Source organism: Etheostoma spectabile, chromosome 3 (assembly GCF_008692095.1).
Source record: "Etheostoma spectabile isolate EspeVRDwgs_2016 chromosome 3, UIUC_Espe_1.0, whole genome shotgun sequence".
NCBI classification, from domain to species: domain Eukaryota; kingdom Metazoa; phylum Chordata; class Actinopteri; order Perciformes; family Percidae; genus Etheostoma; species Etheostoma spectabile.
In genome coordinates this window covers 19612521-19629866 of record NC_045735.1, presented here as the reverse complement: position 1 = coordinate 19629866, position 17346 = coordinate 19612521, and the positions used below count along the sequence as shown (strand labels likewise).

Sequence of the window (17346 nt, the reverse complement as noted above, 5' to 3'; positions counted from 1 at the left end):
TGTTCAGTTCCAACAGCTTGTTCACAAGGTGTGATCTAATAATAGCCCATGTCAGTGTGTGACACTGATTCAGACCTGTTGGAGGGGTTGGTGTTGGCACCTGGGCGAAGCAGGGCTTGTCTGTCACACACAATTGTAATCAGGTGTTTAACGCATTCCTTCATGGATTGAAGGACAGGAGAGGAAAAAAAGCAACTACCCACATTAAACCAATCTTCCAGTAGGACCAGTTTGACAAGCCTTACAGAACTAATCACATTCCGGCCAGCCTTTTGTTCTGGTGAAGTTTCAGGCGGCATGTGTGTGTTTGTGTTGCTCCCATGCCTCAGATTGCAGCTGACTACCCCAAAGGTCCAGCGGGTACGGGACCGGGAGTGGGCCGGGAGCGGGCCTGTAAATGGATGGAGGAGGTAAAGGAGGACGAGGAGGGAGAACCTGCTGACAGGAGGCAAAAACAGCACAGGTAGGCAGACCTGCGTGTCAAATAGAGTCAAGTTTATTTTTATTTCTTGCTTACTTTTTTTTAAAATTCATGCCACAGGTGTATACAACTCAATGTGCTTCAAAATAAGAGCATGTCAGAAGAAATAGGCAGAAATCATGCATGAGAAGAAGAACAAATCAAGATGACCTAAGATAAGGAGGTATTACATCTACAGCAATATGTATGATTAGAAAAATTAAAAAGATAAAATAGTTATACAATAACAATGGAACACAAAAAATGTATTATCATTATTAGTGGTAAGAAAATGAAAAATGAGGATAAAAATACTGATTCTGTGCTAAAACATTGTGTCATTCAACAAGTGGCCTTTTTTAGTGTTTGAGTGGCAAGTGTGTGATCACAGTCTGCTGCTACAGGGAGGAGACGATGGTCCCAGCATGTCTCTGCTCAGTCCTCATTGACAGCAGATGTTTTCCTGCTGCCGTTAGACAGATATCTGTCAACATGTGTACACCTCTGGCTTCACTCCTTTCTGCTTGAGACATGAGCTAAGAGACCTCAAGTGACTATCACTTATACAGGACAGTGCTGTGACCCAGCTGGACCCAACAGCTGCTCATTCATCATTAGAAATGCATGCTTAAAGGTCCTTAAAGGTCCCATGACATGGTGCTCTTTTATGCTTTTATTTAGAAGATGATGAGCTTTCCTTAGGATGTGCCATTTCTGAGTCTGTAGCTCCTGAAAGGGGGGGGGGGACTGGGGGGTCCTTGACCAACTGCCACTTTGCTCGTTTGAAAGCCATGATGTCTCCCTCTCCTGGGTGGGCCCAATTCTCTGGGTGGGCAAAGCAGAGAAAGGGAAGATAACCTTATGAGGTCATAAGGGGCAAGATTCCAGATTGACCCATCTGAGCTTTCATTTTCTCAAAGGCAGAGCCGGATACCCAGGGCTTGGTTTTTCTAGCCACTGGGGGGGCCATGGACAGGCTTATGGGAACGCATATTAATGTCATAAAACCTCATAAAGTGAAATATTCACGCCATGGGACCTTTAAAGTGCCTTAGATTTTTCATAAAGTGGCAGAATGTAACTAAGTACATTTACTCAAGTACTTTACATAAATGTAAATATGAATACATATATAAATCTATATGTATGCATATGTAAATATATGAATATAAACGTTGAGGTATTTGTATTTTACATGGTCTTTTCTTTCATGCCACTTTCTACTTTCTACTGACAGCTTTAGTTACTAGTTACTTTACACATTAAGATTTGTGCACACAATGCACATGTAGTTTATTTAACGAGCAACAATATAACGGCCTACAAGTCCAGCTGTAACGATTAAACCCACAGCTGATTGACAGAACTGTTTGGATCCTTTCCAGTTTCTAAAATGGGAGTGAGTAGTTTGTTGAGTAGTTTTACTTTAAGTACATTTTCCTGATAAAACTGACATACTTTTACTTAAGTAACATTTTTAATGCAGAACCTTTGCTTGCGACAGAGTATTTTTACAGCGTGGTGCTAGTACTTTTACTTCTCAGAATCTGAATACTTTTCCCACCACTTATTTACTTATGTTTAGTCTAACTTTAATGAAAATTAAGGGGACATTTTGTTGAGAAACTTTCACCACAGGAGACCAATATGAGTTTATTTAAGTAATACTACAGTGAAATGACCTTATCTTAGAGCTGCGTTAATTTTAGTTTTAAGTGTCTTAAATCGATATTTGCATCAAAAGTTATTCCTGTTTCCATCCCAACTAAAAGAGCTCCCTTTCATTTTGAAAAACCCAGTTGTCTGTGTGTTGCTTTTTAACGGCTTGCTCTCTCTCTCTCTCTCTCTCTCTCTCTCTCTCTCTCTCTCTCTGTTGCCCTGTTACTCCAACAGTTCAAACAAAGCCCCAGTTGTTCATCAGCCACAGAAAACATCTTGGTCACAGACTACGAGGACAGGCTGGTACACCTTCGCTCCCGTGGGTGTAGTGTGGTGCGTGTGCCAGCTGGAGGCGCCGCTGCAGCCCTCTCCGGTCCTGCTGGGGGTGTGCTGGAGGCTGCTGTGGCTGGGTGTGCTGTGGATGACTCTGGCAGGTTGCGTCCGTGCCCTGAAGTGGTGCCCGCGGCCAGGACACAACCAGGTGAGCGCAGCGGCGTGAACTGAATCTCTCCTGACCCTGTTGTTGGATTTAATCGTGTTATGTTTATTCAGTGAGTTTGCTTCAGTTCAAGGGGGCGTCTCCACCGAGGACACAGCAGGACATTGTTACAGAAAACAGGAATAACCACTATTTATGGTAAGGAGGAGTGTCTGACTGGGGGTGGAGTACCCAGGGCCCAAATATTGCTAGAATGAACAGCTGGGGGTGTGGGATAGCCCATAGCGAATGCCTTTGTACAGGGCCCAGAATTGTGTGCTACATTCCTATATTATATGATATTTAATTTGGGCATTTTTTTTACATTAAAAGACACATTAAGAACCAAACCCCTTATAGGCCAGGTTTAATTTAAAGACACTGAAAGCATCAAGTATTTCCTTTGCCTGAGATGAGCTAAAAGTTGTCCATTTAGAAATTGGCTATATCCATACTTTTGGGGAAAATGTGTCATTTCCAATCACAGAAAGGAATTTTGCGATCAAATTGTTACATAAAATACCAGTAGGCTACATGTGTTGCTGTGAGGAATGGCATGTCTTTATTTTGCCATGTATAGACACAACTTACTGTACGTACTGTTGTTTAAAACGTACATTCTTATAGAATTCTCAAACAAATCCAAACACATGCTCACAGTCTCATTATTTCTCCAGGATGTCCCGGTCGAGGAGCCCGAGCCACAACGTTCCTCTGGCCCTTGCCCTGGCCGACAGCCTGCTGCTGTGTGTGCTTCAGGAGCCCCTGCCGGACCCCAGGAGGCCCTACATCAAGGCTCTCCTCTCCAGGCTGGAGGTAGGACACACATACACGCATACACAGACACATAAACACACACGCAGCCTCCGGATATACATGTAATCTCCTGTGTTTTCAGTCAAGCTGTGCATGTAGATTGGCATGGAGTCTTTGTACTTTGATCAGACCTTGCACTCAGACGTACACAGATATTCTAGCCCGGGGAAACACACTTTGCTGTTGTCATCACCTCTAAATTGGCAGAAGAGCGACATTTCAATGTCTCTTTCACTACTTCCTGTGTGTATTAGCCCTTACTATGACTATGGCTCTACTGCACCAGCAGCTAAGCATTTCTAGTGGTACAAAACTGTAGTTTATGACAAAATGTCTCTTCTTTAACATATGACTTTTGGTGCTGTAGAGCCACATGTGCATACCTTTTGCAGAGGTAGGACCTCTATCCAACAAACCCACAAAAAGTAAACCCAGCCCTCTTAATCTTCTTTTCCCCTAGTCCGTGTCTCACACACTTGAGAAGGCTGATGTTGGGTCAGAGGAGACAGTGGAGAAAGTGGACAGAGAGTCTGTACTGATAGACAAAGTGAATCTCATCGGCACATACCTGCAGCAGAGGTGAGGTTCCACATCCAGCGTATACATGCCGTCTACTTTCTTGGGTGCAAAAAAGGATTAGGTCCACATGAAAAAAAGAATTTACCTCTGAGTTTAAAGTCGGAATTCTGAGAAAAAAGTTAGGATTCTGACTTCTTTTAGTAGCTACTCCCCACAACTTTATTGAAAAGATACATTCAAATATACAACATTTTAGACACATGGTCAAAATAATGCTAATAGAAAATAGATAATAGATAATAGAAAAAATAATATACCTTTAAATGAATACAAAAGTGTTATATAATAAATAATAAACAATACAATAAAAATATGTTGAGTGGGATTATTACTGTAAACAAAATTAAATTAAAATTATACAATATTAATGCATTTTATTCTTCAAAAAGTTCACCTTGCTATGTGACAGTTTTGTTACTTTTTTGTGTCTATAGGTTTGATAGACTACCCCTTCCTCAGGTAAATTATACCAATATTTACCTGATGAAGGTCTAGGACATTGTAATTTTTATTTATATATTATTATGTAATTATTGCTTGCGTGATGGTCAGTGTGCGGGACTCTTTCTAAGCTCCTGATCTGCTACTTTGGTTGCATCCATCACGACAAAAACATTTAGAGGGATAATAGAGATCTTGCTTTGCAAAGCTGCCGTGACCCGGATTCGAACCGGGGTTGCTGCGGCCACAACGCAGAGTACTAACCACTATACGATCACGGCTGCTTGCTGTAAATAAGGCCTTGTTGTTGACATACCATAGTTGGAACTCTGACTATGAACTATATTGATATTTTCCTGGTTTCCCTAATTGTTGACTAACAAAGAAAAATGTCATGGATGGTTTATCTAGCACTGCTGATTCTGTCCTTCAAGGATTTTTTTTTTTTCAAGGAAAGATGATTAGCAAGCAAAAACGGAAAAACAACAGAAAAAGCTTACTGTAGTTGACTGACACTGAGAATCTTATATGGATTTACACACATATTGAAACGATACATACTCATCATTTGGCCTTTAGAGATGTAAATTTTACTTTGACAGCCAGTTTGTACCGGTGTAAAGTTGGAAATGACGAATAAAGGATTACATTTAGTAGCTAAAAAGTACGAGCTAGCCAGGAGTCGAACCTAGAATCTTCTGATCCGTAGTCAGACGCGTTATCCATTGCGCCACTAGCCCTGTGTCCGACCATGAGAATAGCTACGATTTAATACCATTGTCTGCAAACAATGGTGCTTTTTGCTGGTAAATGCATAGAATGCCAGTCAAATGTTTGTTGTAGTCCTAATTTTTGGGACTCTTGCAGGACTTTTCGGCTAAGCTGTTAAGTTTATATCAATGTAAAATAAAGCATGTAAAGCCCAGATGTAGTAATTAAAAGGCACAACAGAAAAGCTTCTCGCAGGTGCCGTGACCCAAATTCTACCGGGGTTGCTGCAGCCGCCCCAACGCAGATCGAGTACCAAGCTCTACACGAGCACGGCCATTTGGTATTGAAAATCATTGCGTTGTCGGAATCGGAATCACAAATATGCTGCTATTTTCTAGGTTTCCAAAATTGATGAGTACCAACTGACAATTCCAGGGATGGTTTATCTAATACTGCTGATTCTAAAAAAAATAACAGAGAAAGTTTGATGATAGCTGTGCTTAAGGTTAAATTGAAGGATTAATAGCTGTTTTAGTACATGTTGAAAAGCTATTTACGCATCATTTGGCTTTTCTACGTTGAATTCACATAAAAAAACAGTGAAATTGAAGGTGACATTTGTTGTTTCGCATTTATGTAAGTAAAACTTGCCAGATAAAACCAATAAGTTGACAACAAATTCAACATTCAAATTCTCATATTCTCATATTTTTTACATTCAATATTGATTTGTTTGGATTAACATCACACACTCCCTTGTGATAGGATGAGGTCCCTGTGTAGACTGGTCCAGGTGCAGGGGGATTTCGAAGCCAGTGTGAAGGACATGCTGGAGGGCCTGGAAGACCTCTGGGCCCAGCTGGAGGAGCTGCACACTGGGGTCACTCTCACCAAAGAGGGGGGCCAAGGCCACAGAGAGCTGGCCTCTGCCCAGGCAGATGCAGAGGTAGGCAGATGTGAAGGTTATCTACAACGACAATGGCTGGCGTCTTTAGTTTCTTTTAAAAACCCAATCTTGTTCAATTACATTAATGTTTGCCTTGTCATTGCCTTTGAGTGTTGGTAATACTCAAAGTCTCGCATTGCCAGACCTATCTCCACAGCGCTGTGGGTTGTTGGCATTTCTTTAAATCACAATCGTCTTGCCTCTGGATTCAGTGACATCCAATATTAAATGAAGTTGACTGTTGACGCAATACAGTAATGTGAACTATTTAAATTAGCTGGATACATGGTTAAACCTCATTTATATCTGGTATCACTCTGTGTGTACTTTGTCCACAGCAATCCTACTAAAGAGAAATGCTGCGAACATATATATTTGTAAATCTTTACATTCATTCCCCCCATTATTTTTCTTTTCAAAAATGCCATTTTCAGCATCTAGCTTGTTAGCTCGAAGTTTGCTGTCTTTTCAGTAGCAAAGGGATTTTAAGAACACAGAGAGCGGAAGGTAAAGGGCAACGTCAGGCTTCATCCTGGAAATATACGTACTTCCGCTGATCCAACTCTTATGTCTTTGGCAAAGACTTTGTTCGCAGTCTTGGGTCACTACAGGAACAGCCTTCAGTGCTGCCAGGCTCATCTGAGGGACAGCACACAGCTACTGCAGGTAAAGTTCTCCTCATGCAATAAAAATCCACTTCTGATAGTTTGTGCTGTCTTCACTAGCTGCTTCCCTGTGCCTTGTCCCACAGGAGTTAACCTGGAGTCACACTCAACTGAGCAACAGTGTGAGCAGCAGCAGTGAGTCAGTCTGGCCGGAGCTGCTGCTTCAGTCCAACATGGAGCAGGTACACTTTTTTTTTTTTTATATTAGTTTTTGGGACAACATGAGGGTTAATAAAACATCAGATTTTATAAACTACATGTGTGTAGTTTTGTGTGCGAAAATCATAATGTGTAAAGTAAATAACGCTGTCAGATGAATGTAGTGTGGAGTAAAAAGTACAATATTTCTCTCTGAAATGTAACGGTGTGAAAGTAGAAAGTGGCATGAAAAGAAAAGACTCAAGTAAAGTACAAGTACCTTAACATTTGGACTTTAGTACAGTGCTTGCGTGAATGTACTTAGTTACATTGCACCAATAATAATTGGCTTAACGAGTTTCTGAAACTTATAAGTATGGAAAAAGCATCTTCCTCATTGGTGTATCCAGACAAGGGTTGGGGCCACAATAAGATCATTCCTCAACTCACAATCCACCTTCCTCCCTTTATCATTATAAAAATGACTTTGCTGGACATAGTACTCCAGTCTTGGTTCCATTATATCCCTTTCCATTTAAGAATATTCTATTTTGACAATAATTTAATAGTCATTCAACAATTGTGCCAAAGCGATTGAGAAAAACTGTACACACCTCCCTATCCCCCTATCATTTGTTGTTACGTCTTTGTACTGTGTCTTTGCCCTTTGTGTTTAGTTCTTTGTCATGGACAACAATACAAATACATACAGTTATGTAATAAATATAAAAAAGATACACCCCAGGACTCAAAAAAACTCTCTCTCTCTCTCCACAGTTTGACAAGGTGCAAGAGAGTTTCCTTTCAGTGGAACAACAGACCTCTACGTTCCGGGCCCATCTGGAGGGACTTGGGAAGGGGGCTCAGGAGGGACGTGCAGGGCCCCTCGCTCACGCCAACGGGGCCCGCTCACGCTCAGCCTCTCCACAGACTTCCCTGCATCTCCACGGCTATGTGCAACACCGTGACTCCACCTCTGCATCCACGTCCGTGTCCTCAACGGAAGCAGACACGGACACAGACAAGGACAGGCCTCTCTCGCTGTGTGAGAGGTCGGCTCTGCAGTTCACCTCCACTATCGAGCGCCTGCGTAAATCCGGAAGGCGGAAGTGACTTTTATCGGCCCTTACAGGGAACGGAGCTTTTCTGAACAGACAGGGGAACAAGGGGGGATATTTTCAAATGTGGATCCTTTGCTGGTTGCCCACAAATTGATTATTTATTTGATTTCTGTGTTTAAATTACTGTGACTTTTGTGTGTATTATTGCTACTCAAAAATGTCGTTTTTTACTTTTAAATTGCTTTTTTTTGCTTTATTTGTTTTTATTTCAAACACTGTGGTAGATAAGAGCTCATAGATCAACTTTTATGTTGCACGTAATATTTCAAACACAAGGGGGCACACTGTCACCAGTTATCACACAACATAAAGCCCATCACCCATTCAACATACTTTATTATGCAATCAAACCATCCATCTACCGTATACTCATCTCAAGTCTCGGTCTGCAATGAGGGACCATTGCCCAGACCTTTCTCTTCCAATCGACTTTATAGCAGAAACGTGTTGGTGCTTCTCAAACATATGGCCCATAAATGTGTTGCTCTAAGATCAGAACAGTCGGCGCACGACACAATAACGTCACTCTCACAATGTGATGAATGAGATTTAGACGTACGGTGTATTTCAGGTGTTTCAGACGGATTTGAACCCATCAAAGCAGGGATTTAAGGTTGGGGGCAGAGGGGGGAGAGGAAGATAGAAGGGGGCGGTGGAGGTCAACTCCAGGTTTCTGTTATTACTAAAAAACTGAGCAGCCCTTTTGATCCAAATTCAATTACCCTGGAGCTCCGACACCAATGGCATAGAAGTCAACATCGTTTTCTTCCACCAGATTCTTGAACTTCTCTGTCTGGGCTAGGCCGGATTTCTGATGAGAATCGATTCATTGCATGGCTGCCGTTAGAGTGCTAACTGTAGGGAGTGTGTCATACATGGTCATTCGACCATGAACTTGCCGACCATCTGCCAGATCCTGCATCTGTCTGATTCCCTCACATTGGGGCAGTGATTGGGAGAGGTGGGGCCGACCCCCGGGGGGTATCTGGAGTGACAGGAATGCACGCTGAACGCTGCAGGATCTGAGCTGTCACAACACCAAAAGACACCAACACACCATGTGATGGATGGATGGTCATTTGAAGTTAGCGAGAAGAGCTTTGAATTCAAAAGACAAGAATAAGAAATGACACGCCACATGGATACATGTAACAATTTTTACATACACAGAACATGGACGGTCTTGGATGCTCTCTTACAATAACATTTGCTTTGAGTTCAACAGTCGAAAGACAACAACAAAAGTTTCAGAATTGATTTATTAAGGGCTTTGATAATTGACTAGAGAGGGGAAAGCGTTGGTTCTATTAAATGCAAATGAAAAACAAGTGTGTCAAATAGAAAACAAGGCGTGTTTCACGTGCTGGCGGGGGAACGTCCCGGGCCTGTCCAGATGAGCTCATGCTTCACATTGCTGGCATGTTATGTCAGGGCCAGCAGAGGGATGGGGTCTGGGAGAGCAGAGGGCATCAGCTATCTGCTCTCTGAGAATGTAAGAGTGCGCTAATGAAATTACCACAGGCTTTGTTTAGCTACACTAAAAAAAGTCAATGACTAGCTTCCTCACGGGCCACTCCAGTTCTGGAGGAGAGGCTATTTCAAAGCTAGCTCCAGTGTGTGTGTTGTTTCAGAAAATATGGTTCATAGCAGAGGTCAATCCCTCGCCTCATCCTGACAATTACTCACGATCGGGTTTCACCGGCACACACAAAGCACACATCGGTGCTGATCCCTCCTCTGATGACACTGCAGGACATCAGACAGTAGTGGCCTGCTATCGGATCCAAACAAACTCGAGAGCACAGTAAAATAAACCGCTGTCCTTGTAAACTCCCATTGGGGGCACAATGTCAATGTGCAAAACAAAATGGTGAGTAGGAAGTTATTACATGGACAAATATAGGAAACATAGCACAGTGCAGCCAAATATAGCCAAGAACAACTAAGCAGGCTGTGTGTGTGTGTGTGTGTGTGTGTGTGTGTGTGTGTGTGTGTGTGTGTGTGTGTGTGTGTGTGGTGGGGCTCCTGTTAACCATTTCACTTAATGGGAAAAGGCATCTGTGTGTCTTCATCCAGTGACCTGCAACCCCCTACAACATACTGTATAATACAGTAGTTAAAGGTAATCCTGCTGACCTAAAGTCCTCAAAATGATATTTTGTGAAAAAAATCCTACACTAGATGAGATTATTGTTAATCCAAGCTTTTTCTAAAACAATTTAACTTGTTACACATATGCAACCCCTACAACGCACTGTATAATACAGCAGTTAAAGGAGGCTGCTGAACTAAAGTCTTCAAAAATGACATTTTGTAAAAGAAAACAAAAAAAAGAAGCCCACATTAGATGAGATTATTGTTTATCCAAGTTTTTTCTAAGACAATTTAACTTGTTACATACATATACATACACATGTCAATATGCTGACATGTGTTTTGAATAAACAAGTTGGTTTGTATTATTAAAGGGCTTAGATGCTGTAATCTTACCCCACTGGCAGATGTTGGTGCTTTTTAGGACTTAATCATGGATAAAATGGAGATTTTGTAGCAGCCACTTAACACACGTTGTGGTCATAGCAGGTTCCAGTATTAATTCCACAAAAATAAAAAAACAGAAATACTGGCTCACATTGATCTTGTTCTTGAAGATTTTGTGTTAAATGTACATTGAATCTGATAATTTCATAACCAGACTGCAGAAACAAAACAATTTTCCAACATATAATACATACACAAGTTCACCAGGGACTTTACAAAGAAAGAAGATTCATGTTTGTTTCAATGATTGCTTTTGAGATTTTTGTCTCGATTTTTTACGACACCATTTTCCACCATGTCGTTAAACATGCTTGTGTCAGACCTGAGAAAATGTTTGTGTTAGCAAGTGTCCGCTTGGCTTTGTAGTTTACATGAAACTAATGAATGGCTGGAGGCTTGATGTGGATATTCCTTCAATTTGATTATAGCCAAGAACTTAGCTGTACTGGCCTGTAAGTCAATTGTATGGCGTTGTATGAAAAAGAAAAGTGCTCCTGGTGAATCCCAAACCACACGTATGGCTTCTATTTGAGGGCTGGACACAGATAACGGAGGGCCATGCCACTTTTAACCAGAGGCGGGTGGAAACGGAATGGACAGCTGCACATTGAGACAAAACATCAAAACACCAGCCACAGATGTACGCAATTAGCAACATGGTAGACATTTGGGGAGCAAAGGTCCATAAACTCGCAAGTTATTATGGTTGATCCAACATTGCTGGAGGGAAGCCTAAACACAGCAACATTAATGGGCTTTCAGTTTGGGCTGCAACATTCCCCCATCCATAATGCAACGTCAAAGAAGGTTTACCTCACAAAATCATTCTCAAACCCTTTCCTATTGTGATGAATCTTATTCCATTCGGTGCATCTGTATATGTGTGTGTGTGTTGGTGAATGTAAATGAGAGAGGATAGGCTCAACGTGTTTCCAATCATCAGGAAATTCTGAGCTTCCTGTTTGCGTAAATGTTTTACTTTTTTTTGTTTTCCAAGAGAGCAGGGTAGAATAATCCAGCTGACCTCTCTGCCCTCCTGTTTCCTACCCGTCACGTGGACTCTCCTTCTGCGTCCACACGCCTGAGACCCGAGGTAGAGCCTGTTGTTACCCGTCACTGCTGCTGGGACAGGTTAGGCCCGGCATGGATGGATTCTCCAAAGGTCATGAGCAACAGTCATTAAAACCAATGGATAACAGCTGTGGGGCCAGTTTAAACTCAGCACGGCCAACTTTTAAACTCCATGCAACGACAAAAATACCTATTGCGTACTTTCTGATATTATTTCATGTGCTAATATCCCATTATTCCATGAAGGATCGGCGATTCCTCTAGGATTCCTCTCTCTACACCCCTGTGTAATTGTGCACGTCCAAAGAAAACAACAACTGACACTGCTTAGCTTACCGACTGGTAGCTAAAGACACAGTGTAACGTTAGCTTACCGGCTGGTAGCATGCAGCTAAAGACACATGGTAACGTTAGCTAAGCGATAGCCTGCAGCTCCATTTTTATAACAGAGAACAGAAAGAAGGCTACTTGTTGACTAAAAACCAAAGGCAAAGCATTTGGGCTCTGACGGGACTTCATGGTGTGTTCATGTGCACCTTGTTAAACTAAAAGTGCCTTCAACTGCACTTTGTTAATTTCGAGAAGCTCAAACTGTTGTTGTAAAGTACCCTTCTGCCATCTAGTGGCTTTTATTGTGGCATTGCTGCCACTGCATAAAAAGAAAATGTGTAAATCGAAAACTGAATCAAAGCGTGACCTTTAAATCAAAAGTCAAATTGAATGGTGGATTTGGAGAAGTGTGACAACCCCAAAAGGTTAGACACAACCTTTTCATCCAATGGTCTTTACAGCATCACTACAGCCGTCAAATAGGGCTTTTGGTCTCAAATGCATTTGGAAGGCAAGAAATTGCACAACTTCCAGGTGACTACCTCATTAAGCTGGTTGAGAGAATGACAAGAGTGTTAAAGCTGTTATCAAGACCATGTCTACTTTAATTAATCTAAAATAACATACATGTAAACATATGGGTTATGTAATGGTTTTAATGTATTCAGTATTGATTTACTGTACAAAATAATAAAAATCAAACCACTGAATAACAAGGTCTATCCAAACCTTTGACTGTATATATATATATATATATATATATATATATATATATGCATATATACATATATATATATAGTGTCTCTACAAACCTCTTCCAGACATACAATACCTGTCTGCAACTATGGACCAGTTTTCTTTTTTTTTTTTAGCTTTTTGGAATGTTGCCCTGGAAATCTTTTCTCGGCCTTCATCTCTTATTTATGCTTTCTCTGTGTTACTAAAGGTGTACTGACGGTTTGACTTCAAAGTATTCCTTCTATAAGAAATAACTATATCATCATCAGGAATCCTTTTGAGCTGCTGTAAACTCTGGATTTCTTGCTATGGTTGCTTGAAAAATGTGTGATCATAATCTTGCACTAACCCAACTCTAAAAAAAGGGGTTTTAGTGTTATTTTGGCAAGAACCCCTTAGCTGAAAAACAAACCCTTTAGTACAGCACATACATTGTATAATATGTATTGAGTTGCATATTAAACTGTCCTTAAAATAACATATAGGGCGGCCTAAAGCTTTTACACATACCTTTTGTATGGTGCATACATTACTAAGCTTTTAAAATAAAAACAACATATTTATATATTTATACATCATGATTTAATGTTAAAATGTGGCACAGTGAAAGCCTTACCTTATAGCTGCCTTAGCTATAGGTCGATAAGCCTATTATCACGTTGTGTACATATATAAAAAGATTAATCTTTAAATGTTAATGAATGTTATTTTCTCAGTTCAGTCAGTGTGACTTTATCAAGACTGTTAACCATCTCCTGTTAAATGTGATGGAAGTGGATCTGCTGTTTAAACAGCTTCTCAAACACAGTCTTTTTTGCCTCGTCTCATTCTCTCCCCTCACGTCTCAAAGCTTGAGGTCGTCTCTTCGCTCCCCTGTATGAGGCACCAATGTGTGAAGCAGCTCTCTGAGGAAAAGGCTAAACAAACAGGCTGGCCCAGGCACAAAGAGTCCGCCACTCAGAGACATGTGGCAGCAAAACCCTCTCAATCCACATTCCCCCCCCCCCCAGCCACAACTCTGAACCTCTCTCCTACCGGAGCCACACATACCCTGAGCGTGGAGCCGAGAGAAGGAAAGATGGAGGAGGCGGGGGAGAAAATTCTGATTCCTATTCAATGAATGTCACCACCTCACAAAGGGGACCGCATGACACTGCCACTAAATCAGAGTTAATGGACTCCTTTCTCAGTCCCGCGAACATGACAGGGGGCGTGTGTGTGAGAGTAAGGGGGTGTGGGAGAGGGACGGGGGCTGGCGAGGGTGCCTGTTTGCCCCATTGAAGGGGCACATGGGCCAATGAGTCTTGTGTGATAGAGTGAGTGCAGAGAGAAGTGTGTTTTCCACAGGCATTACCAAGTCGCCCAATGGAAAGCCCCCCCTGTCTCATTCAACACCTATTTGTTTTGAGAAGTCCATAATTCCGAAGATATACTGACGTGGTGCTTTCTTTAAATTGTTAGGGATTTAAAAAAAGCTGAATGGTAAGCATGTGGTTTGTTTGACTGTTCTGTCACGACTCTTTCGGCACAGCTGATTTGTGTGTAACAAGCCAAACAACATCACATCAATCACAGGCCATTTTAACAGTAAGTAGGCCCACAACGCTGCACAAACCATGTTGGTACGTAAGCAATCCATCAAACTCCCAAAGTGAGGGTATGGTGAACACCATCCACGGGGCTTGTGGGGCGATTGTTGATTTGCATGCGGACACCAGGAACCAGACTGGGGGACAGCAATTTCGGAGCCGTTTGTTATCTTCCCAACAGGGCAGAACCTAACACAAGTAACCCCTCCCACCCGGGAACCTCGCCCCCCCCCACCATCCCATCATACACTCAAAGACGCCGAGCGGAGATGAGTGAAGATGGCATTGGTGTCACTTGGCAGGCATTCATAGCTACTGCTCCCCCCACCTTCGACTGTGCAGGGGAGACGCGGAGAGACACGCAGCCCCAGGTATCGACCTCATTAGCAGATAAAAGCAACCTTTCCCCGTGACCCCTGACCCCGGAGGTTGCCATGGAGCCTTCCAGTCGAGGCATGGATGGAGCATGCTGGGACTGTTCCCAGCAGGGTAGTGAATATGGGCGGCTTTGAGAATTATTAAACCCCCCCTCCTCTCACATGGACAAATCCATATTGGTCCACTTCATGCTCTTCTGAACTGAAGTAGTGCCGGAGCTCATGTGCTGCTCTCCCTCGCTTCCTGCTTTCTTTTTGTTCAGTCGTCTTAACACCGGTCAAACAGTTAAGCTTATTACAAACCCCGAGCTCACCTTTGATGTGCAGGGAGAAACAAGGGTGACAGTTTACATAGCGACAAAATAAAAAAACTTTTTTCTCTACTTGTTTCTTCTCAGCAAAGTGCCCATGTATGGCGTTGTGTTCTCAAGCTTTAATGGGATGCATTAGCGATGCTGTTTGCCCCGTTAGTTGTTGAGGTGCAGAAATAGTTTGCATTTAGTTGCTGTTGGATAGATAACCTGTGTCTGTTGCTCCGCCTTTTCTGTTGTATAGTATTTGTTTTGCTGTATAGTATTTGTTTTTCTGTTGTATAGTATTTGTTTTGCTGTATAGTATTTGTTTTTCTGTTGTATAGTATTTGTTTTGCTGTTGTATAGTTTTGGTTTTGTTTTGCTGTATAGTATTTGTTTGCTGTTGTATAGTATTTGTTTTTCTGTTGTATAGTATTTGTTTTTCTGTTGTATAGTATTTGTTTTTCTGTTGTATAGTATTTGTTTTGTGCTGTTGTATAGTTTTGGTTTTGTTTTGCTGTATAGTATTTGTTTGCTGTTGTATAGTATTTGTTTTTCTGTTGTATAGTATTTGTTTTTCTGTTGTATAGTATTTGTTTTGCTGTTGTATAGTATTTGTTTTGCTGTATAGTATTTGTTTTGCTGTATAGTATTTGTTTTGCTGTATAGTATTTGTTTTGCTGTTGTATAGTATTTGTTTTTCTGTTGTATAGTATTTGTTTTGCTGTTGTATAGTATTTGTTTTGCTGTTGTATAGTATTTGTTTTGCTGTTCTTAATTCATGAATTCCCTGTGCGGCGTCCTTGAGTGCCATGAAAGGCGTCTTTAAATAAAATGTATTATTATTATTATTATTAGCTCCATATTTTTTTTATATATTTTTACATACAGTATGTGGTGCCTGAGTTGGTGGTGTTAAGATACTTCAAGTACATCAACGCCATTGGTCACCCTTTACATCTGTTTGTGCATTTTACAAATATTTAAACAGACCTGAGGTGATTTTGCAGACTTCATCTGAGGTAAAATGAAAAGTTTTAAAAATGAGATTTGTTTCATTGCCTCTAGAACAGTGATCACCAATGTTTTTTAGGCCAAGTACCCCTTAGCTAAAAGAGAGGCGGAGTAGAGACTGCATATTGTGTGAAATTGAGTTGCATATTAAACTGGTCCTACAATAAGATGTAGAGCGGCCTAAAGCCTTGATAAAGTACTTTTTTTTGGTGCATACAATAATAGGCTAAGATTAAATAAGAATGATTGACATATTCCTATATTTATACCACATCATGGCAAAATGTTAAACATACATGTGACATAGTAATTTCTTATGCATAACTATATCTGTGCATCAATGGATACATTTAAAAATAAATCACAAATATGCCAATTTATCTTTGCTAATAATATGTTGGACTCATGTTTATGTATATTTTCATACGCACAAAAAAAAGTGTTACAATAACTTGTGGCCCCCCTGCAGTAAAGTTGAGGACCCCCTAAGGGTCCCGGAACCCCTGTTTAAGATGTCAGCTTAGAAGAATAGTTTTGGACATACAAGGTGCATAAAACCAAGGCAGCCTCAGATGGAGTGGTCATACTTTGCCCTGTTAAAGGTAAAACCTACACTATGGGAAAAAGTGAATCAGCGCACGTGTTCATGTATGTTCATCCGTGTGCGCATGAGTGTGTATGTGTGTGCATGTGTGGTTGTTGGAGAAAGGGGAGGGGGTTATATCTTGGTCATGCTGACTGAGTTTTATAAGCTGTGGCTAACCCCACTCCCCACAGCTGACTGAATATTAAATAAACAGAGCCAAGTGGATGAATTCAGCGGAGTGAGTGTTCAGGCCGGAGAATCACTACTTCACCAGCGCAGGGCCTCCCCCATGGGGCCCCCACATCAGCCTGTCTTATTCTTGGCAGCTGCAGTGGAGAGAGGCTGCCTATGGGCTTGGATGGGGAGTGTTTGGGGTTGTGTACAAGGAGGGAGGCAGGGGGGGAAGTTACCTAAAGACAAGGGGGGAGTTGGATGGAAGGGAAAGTTGGAAGGAGTGAAGAAAAAAGGGATGTGGGCAAAAGAAAACTTGGGGGCTGGTGTTTGTTGCTGCGCAGCTGTGGGAAGAAATCACTACCAGCAGCAGAAGAAAACTTAGCGTTGTGTCGTCGCCGGCTAATTTTTCTTGTGGTTTTGTGGAGAGTTGGTTGAATCTGTGAAAGTAAGGCAGTGTGTCAATGTCAGTCATGAACAAACCTCAATCCAGGAACACCGCAGACCTTCACGCTTACTCCCAAACGGCTTCTCATCTCGGATGTTTTCAGACGTGATATCTAATATTTGGGGATGTGTCTGATTCCAACTTCCTCTCTGGTCTCTTCCTCGGCTGCCTAAA

General features: G+C 41.6%; 1 protein-coding gene, 1 long non-coding RNA gene and 2 other non-coding genes across 6 annotated transcripts; 1 reads left to right on the top strand and 3 right to left on the bottom strand.

The window, feature by feature from the left end:
* Positions 1–3: 3 nt before the first annotated feature.
* On the top strand, positions 4–8576 carry si:ch211-151h10.2 (uncharacterized). Of its 3 annotated transcripts, none has more exons than XM_032506055.1 (9): positions 4–463; positions 2354–2600; positions 2686–2756; positions 3275–3413; positions 3874–3992; positions 5910–6090; positions 6673–6756; positions 6842–6937; positions 7671–8576. In XM_032506055.1, exons 1-9 carry the CDS (start codon positions 321–323, stop codon positions 8004–8006), a joined length of 1416 nt encoding a protein of 471 aa, XP_032361946.1. In that variant the 5' UTR covers positions 4–320; the 3' UTR covers positions 8007–8576. The 3 variants fall into 3 exon arrangements, with proteins under 3 accessions (XP_032361946.1, XP_032361954.1, XP_032361941.1); XM_032506063.1 differs by having other exon boundaries at positions 2351–2600; positions 2692–2756; XM_032506050.1 differs by having other exon boundaries at positions 2351–2600.
* On the bottom strand, positions 2411–17100 carry LOC116673890 (uncharacterized). Its single transcript, XR_004327907.1, has 4 exons — positions 17089–17100; positions 3692–3702; positions 3457–3461; positions 2411–2485 (listed from the first exon to the last, which is right to left on the bottom strand). It is a non-coding gene; the product is annotated as an uncharacterized LOC116673890 (long non-coding RNA).
* Positions 4643–4714, bottom strand: trnah-gug (transfer RNA histidin (anticodon GUG)). Its single transcript has one exon. It is a non-coding gene; the product is annotated as a tRNA-His (tRNA).
* trnar-acg (transfer RNA arginine (anticodon ACG)) lies at positions 5101–5173 on the bottom strand. The gene has a single exon. It is a non-coding gene; the product is annotated as a tRNA-Arg (tRNA).
* Positions 17101–17346: the final 246 nt, after the last annotated feature.

Excerpts from the sequence above, each read along its gene's own strand:
- si:ch211-151h10.2 (XM_032506050.1), top strand. The coding sequence starts at position 321 with ATGCCTCAGATTGCAGCTGACTACCCCAAAGGTCCAGCGGGTACGGGA. Across the intron at positions 2,757-3,274 it reads AGGAATAACCACTATTTATG|GATGTCCCGGTCGAGGAGCC; the intron begins GTAAGGAGGAGT and ends TTATTTCTCCAG. Across the intron at positions 6,091-6,672 it reads CTGCCCAGGCAGATGCAGAG|ACTTTGTTCGCAGTCTTGGG; the intron begins GTAGGCAGATGT and ends TCTTTGGCAAAG.